General features: G+C 39.8%; 1 protein-coding gene across 1 annotated transcript in view; it reads right to left on the reverse strand.

The window, feature by feature from the left end:
* The window catches only part of CATSPERB (cation channel sperm associated auxiliary subunit beta), a gene marked incomplete at its 5' end in the record, with an annotated part of 68,620 nt that extends 63,912 nt beyond the window's left edge, over positions 1 to 4,708 (reverse strand). The window contains one exon of the mRNA XM_081048930.1: positions 4,630 to 4,708. Within this exon, the coding sequence (XP_080905056.1) occupies positions 4,630 to 4,708 (79 nt within the window). The remainder of the gene's footprint in view (positions 1 to 4,629) is intronic.
* Between the last annotated feature and the right edge of the window lie 1,555 nt (positions 4,709 to 6,263).

A 6,263-nucleotide genomic window follows, 5' to 3' on the forward strand; every position in this document is an offset into this window, starting at 1 on the left:
AGGTGGGGAGACAGATTCTACTTTCTCCTCCACGATCCACCCAGAATCTTCTATCACTTCTCCTTATCCTGAGTCTGAGGAAAATGGCTTTGATGGGACCACTCAACAATGTATCCATATAGAGAAATAACATGCATTCCTCTAACTGGGGGTAAAAACTCAGACTCCTGCTTAGAAAAAGGCAAGAAACGATTTGGTGGAGAGGATGGGAGATGATTTGAGGGGAAGGAGGTGGCTATGCCAGGGGGCTATGTTGGGAGTCCAAATCTTCTGGAGCAAGAGATGTGTGAATGCTTCCTGTGGGCCACTTGTGAGAAATAACTACTGTGTTTCCCCCAAAACAAGACCTAGCTGGACCATCAGCTCTAATCATCTTTTGGAGCAAAAAGTAATATAAGACCTGGTATAATATTTTATATATATTATATTATATTATATTATATTATATTATATTATATTATATTATATTATATTATATTATATTATATTCCTGGTGCTATATTATAGTAAAATAAGACTGGGTCTTATATTAATTTTTGCTCCAAAAGACGCATTAGAGCTGAGGCTAGGTCTTATTTTCTGGGAAACACGGTAGCACTGAGTTCCCTGGCGTCCTGTTTGCAAAGGGTGGCAGCAGGGTCTCAGCAGAAAAAATTTGAAGGCACAGCTGGATTTTAAGAGCTGGAAAAGGAATCAATGGACAATCGGAATAGAGAATATTTTGTTCTTGTTAGAACTGTAGATAAGAGATTCCCCGCAATCTAATGGAAGGGACAGGGCGCTGAAGGACCTGGGCAAGTGTCCAGATTGAGGCTCAAATTTACACATGTAGTGGATCCAGAGAGGGCTGATGTTGGACAGTCACCTTAGAATCAGGTAAGAACTACCTTTGTACCCTCCCTCACGCTCCCACCCCCCACACTCTTCTCTCTCCCTGCCTACGCCTTGTAGTAAGCAAGAGGCTGACAAGGAACCTAAACTCCAAGAGGAGAAAAAGGAAAGTGACTTGAACCCTTCTTCCCTAACTACAGGTCTCCCATCTACTCTGGCCCAATCTGGAATAAGGCAAGAAGCTTCAATTAGAAAATAAGAGTTCAGTTATGATTGTTACACGGGCTTGGGTATTTTAATTAGAATGCAAATCTGTGTTTTGTAATTTGAAATCACTGGAGAACTGTTTGAACCACCTAATTGTAATACACACTGGAGGTGCCAAAAAATGTATACAAGTGGACACTTTGGTCAACGTTGCTCAAGTAGTAGTTCACCATAATCAGAAGTGTCTGGACTCTGATGATAACCACTTTGAGCACCTCTTGTAACTGCAGAACTCAAAAGTGACTTGTATTCATCTTTTGTTATTGGTGTATATTGATTATTACAATTTTAATACAGTTTTCCTTTCTTAAAATGTTTATACATTTTTCTTTTTTTTTGGCACCGTGTGTGTGTGTGTGTGTGTGTGTGTGTGTGTGTGTGTCTACCCAAACATACATCCAAAGACAAAGGAGGAACTAGCCCCAAGGAGTGGGAGGTGAAAATAAGTTTCCTTTATGATTGCATGTTATTCATCTTATTTGTACAATATAACAGTTCAATGCTGTTCTGAAACATATTAATGCAAGTATCACTGATGCAGCTTAAAATATCTTTTGACATTACGGTTTTGACATTATAATGTTAAACAGTTTTCAAAGTACTCTTCAACCCACACATTGACTTTGCCCACACCTGACAACGCTGCCAGATCTATTTTTTAAAGCTATAATTTGATTCTAACGTCCAAATCACTCCTCTGTTCAAAAGTTTTTACTGTCACTCCATTGCCTAAAGAATAAACTCCTTAAAGGAAGAGAAGCTAAGCAGAAGGAAATTCACCCCTTTTGAGTAACCTACTTTGACTCAGACTCTGGGTTTATATGTCACCTTGTGCCATATGCTTTACTGTTTCCTCTTTAAAGAAGATGGGACCAATACTCAGAAGAAACACTGCCATTGCTCAAAGGTCACCCAGCTCACAACAGTGTGTCAGATTGGAACCAAGATGTTTCTGTCTCTAAGACCATCCTCTTCACCTTGTGAGACAATTTGTGAACAACCAAGCCCCTCTTGCAGACGTCCCCGCCTACGACCTCCACTCCAGCACTCCTGGGGTGCACCTGGGTTCTCACTGTTTCCATGCTCGGCCTTGAATTGTAACACATTTTAAGATCCGCTTCAAATAGAAGCTTTTTCTAACACTTGTCTCAGCAAGACTAGTCAATTTTTCCTCTGCATTTTGGTAGCATTTTGTGAATTACTTCCTTGAGTTAACAGGAGCTTTTGAGCTTGGCTTGTGAAAGAGGAGGGCAGGGGAAAACATAAGAAATGCTGAGGTGAGAGACAGAAGCCATTCCCAACCCTCTTACCTTTGCCCAGAAAGTCTCAGGTTCTAGTGTGTCCTAGATTCTGTTTTCATAATGTAATACAAAAAGAACTACTTTTTTGTGAGCTTCTAAAGGAAAGATAAGCCAGAGAAGTTACATTCTTACCAGTGTGTGACTTTCATAAGAATCATGATATAAAGGGAAACTGTGTAATCCCTGATTGGATGTCTGTTCTGACTAGAGTAAGAAAATCACTCTGGGACAAAGGAAGAGACCTGCTGTTTATGAAATTCATTCACTGCTCTGTTCATCGTTACACAATTCCAGCAACTGACAAAGACTGTCCTAGAGAAACTTCAGCCAGGCTCTCCAAGCCCTCTTCTTCACCAGGCCCCATCCTTGCTCGATCTGCATAACCATGTTTGCAAGAATCCTGTTGGTCAGTTTAGCAAGACTCCCTCCTATCTTTGATGTCTCCTCTTAGTAATTTTCCATCCACCATCTCCCCTCCCTAACCGGCTCCTTGGCTATAAATCCCCACTGCTCCATGCTATATTTGGAATTGAGCCCAAGTCTATACCGAGGTCTCTTTTTCCCAGTTGCAATATTTCCCGAATAAAGTCTGTTCTTACATCCTTAACTACTGTCCGGCTCTGGTTTTCTTTGACGCAGTGACGTTGAAGCCAGAAGCAGCAAAATACTACAGGACATTATAAGTGAGACTGGAGGGTGACTACAAACACCTTTGGAAGCAAACATGATATTGATGGTACTCCATGGCAAATTACTTTGAAAAAATGGTCCAATTTAAAGATGAGTTCGAGATTTTTTGCATTGCTGAAAATTGAAGAAAGGGTTCTGAATTTTCTGATCTTTCTGAGACGGCAAATGGCTGTTAGGAAAAAGTTGCCTGGAAGCTATTTTCAAAAAAGTAAATCAGAACTTACTCTGTCCTTTCAAATTAAAGGTGACGTCTGAACAATGAACATGAAATTAAGTACTTAAAAAAAAATGTATGCTATGGAGAAAGCATTTTGAAGGTAGACAGCTGGAAATATTTCTATTCCATTGCAGTCAGCAGGTTTTTTTATTGAGCATCTACTATATTCTAGTATATATCCAGTCCAAGATGCTACAGAATCTAAACAATCTACCCCAGTGAAGGTGGATTTGTCGTATTCCTTTTGCACAGTTTTCCCACCACACAAGTCCTATTTGCTAATTTAATCCACGTACAGTTGACCCTTAAACAACATATGTTTGAACTGCATAGTCCACTTATACATGAATTTTCTTTTTAACAAACATACAGTCGGCCTGCTGTTTCCCTAGGTTTCGCACCCAGGGATTCAACCAACTGCAGGTCAAAAATAGTATTTTCCGTCTGTTGTTCGGAATCTGCAGATGCAGTGGCCAACTGTATACATAAGGGATTTGAGCACCCACAGATTTTCATACTTATGGAGGGTCCTGGAACCAATCCCCTATAGATACTGAGGGACCACAGTAGTTAAATTTGAAAGGAGTCAAAAGTTACACACAGATTTTTGTACTGCGGGAAGGCTCAGCACCCCTAACTCCCGTATTGTTTAAGGGTCAACTATATTACTTACAGAAAATTCTCTTCAGTCTCAATCTATTAGCCTTATAATTCAGCTTATAATTCATACTATATGCAACTATTCATGGAGGAAAAATGAAAAATATCTATTCAAATAAAGCTTTGCAAATATAAAATTCTCCTTAAACATGAAGAGACTCTATGACTTATAAGTAGTGAAATACTGTAACAAAAGTCTCTATGTACCCAACTTAGTAACAATAGATTCCCAATGATATTATTAGAAACCTCTGTACCAAAGGTATATAATATCTGGGGAAATTGAAAGATAAGTAGAAGTACTACTGTGTTTCCCCGAAAATAAGAGCTAACTGGACCATCAGCTCTAATGTGTCTTTCGGAGCAAAAATTAATATAAGACCCGGTATTATATTATATATTTTATTATGTTATATAAGACCTGGTATATTATATTATATTATACCCAGTATTATATTATATTATATTATATCATATTATATTATATTATACCAGGTCTTATATTAATTTTTGTTCCAAAAGACACATTAGAGCTGATGGTCCGGCTAGGTCTTATTTTCGGGGAAACACGGTAAAAGAAACATACTTTAACTGTTAGCGAGGAATGGCTATAAAAGAGGACTCCTTAGAAGAAAAGAGAGAGTAAGAGAGTCTGAAACTTACCTTTATTATATATTATTCCTGATGAAAAATCAAACATGTTCAAAAGGAGAATTATAACATGGAAAAGCAGTACTTCCATCTGTTGAAAGAAATAAGAATCATTTCCATTCAACGACTCTGAACACATTTTTGAGTTCCTTTGCTAGAAACAACTACAAATTTAAAAAAAATCATCTCTTCCTTTAAAACTATTTCTCATTATGCGACAAAAGCTGACAACATCACAGTTGGCTAAGCTCTACATTTACTCCCTAATTGGTATGGAAGGTATTTATAAATACCATTAGTGCCAACTAAAGAGCTGTGGCTCAGGCTTTTCTTCAATGTAGATAACGGCTGGAGAATTGTGAGCAATTCTGCAGCTGTGCCCAGCAGAACCCGACTTGCTAGAGGCTGAGGACAGTACAGCTGTACCTTAGCCTGAGATTTTGACTGCATTGCTCTTCAGAGAGGCAATACACATTGCTTCTAACCATCCTGGCCCATTCTTGCTGTGTGCCCAGAAGGCAAGGTCATGACCACTTTCCCCAGTTTTGTCTGCAGTGAGAAACCTTGATGGGTGATGAAGTTTTCTCCCCTGGAAAAGAGCAGGCTTGTCTCCGTGGTGAATTCCCCAAGCTCTCTGTTCCTCTCCTCTCCACTATGTGAGTTAGCAAATATCTGTTATGGGCTGTATTATGCCCCTTCAAAAAATTCATGTGTTGATGTCCTAAAGCTCTATACCTGAGAATGCAGTTTTATTTAGAGATGGGGTTTGCATAGAAGCAATTACATTAAAATGAGGTCATTAGGGTCGGCCCTAACCCAATCTGACTGGTGTCCTCACAAGAAGGGGAAGTTTGGACATGCGCTCCGACACTGGAAGATGATGTGAAGACACAGGGAGAGGGTTTCCATCTACCAGCCAAGGAGAGGCCTGGAACAGATCCTTCCCCCATGTCCCTCAGAAAGAACCAACCCTGCCAATACCTTGATCTCAGACTTGGAGCCGCCAGAACTGGGGGACTATACATTTCTGTTGTGGAAGCCCCCCTTGTCTATGGGATTTTGCTATAGTGGCCCTCGTAAATTAATGCAACGATCCGTAATCGACCCCATGGGATTTGGAGGCGTGGGGAACTGCGGTGAGCCTCGCCCTGGCTACGGCTCTGGTGTGAGTGATAAAGTCCTTGTTTCTGGCTGAGGAGTCTTCTGTCTATTGCCAGCATCCACAAAACGGACTTACCCGCTGCAGCTAGAGTAAAAACCAGATCTTGTGTGGCTCCAGACAGCGACTGAGTAAATTAAATGTAACCGATGTTTTTCCTCCCTCAACATCAGTTTGCTTGATTCAACACAGTTAATTGACAATAGATAGCTCACACATTTGTTGCAATTTTAAATTCACCATCCTTATCACATGGTCAGGGGAGAGTTTTTTTAAGTGCAATTTTTTTAGTCATCTCAGAGAACAACTTGTTTTCACAAGGCCAGAGGAAGTAAATGGTTCATCAGCATTCTATCGGCATTGCTGCTGTGCTCAATTATATTTTGGGTGTAAGAATGATTTCGCAATAAATAGAGAAGTTATCACAGTCCAACTTTGAAAATAGTGCCCTTACCAGGAAATATCTTGTATTATTTTGCTAAACATT

Source organism: Rhinolophus hipposideros (genome assembly GCF_964194185.1).
Source record: "Rhinolophus hipposideros genome assembly, chromosome: 5".
Lineage (NCBI taxonomy): Eukaryota > Metazoa > Chordata > Mammalia > Chiroptera > Rhinolophidae > Rhinolophus > Rhinolophus hipposideros.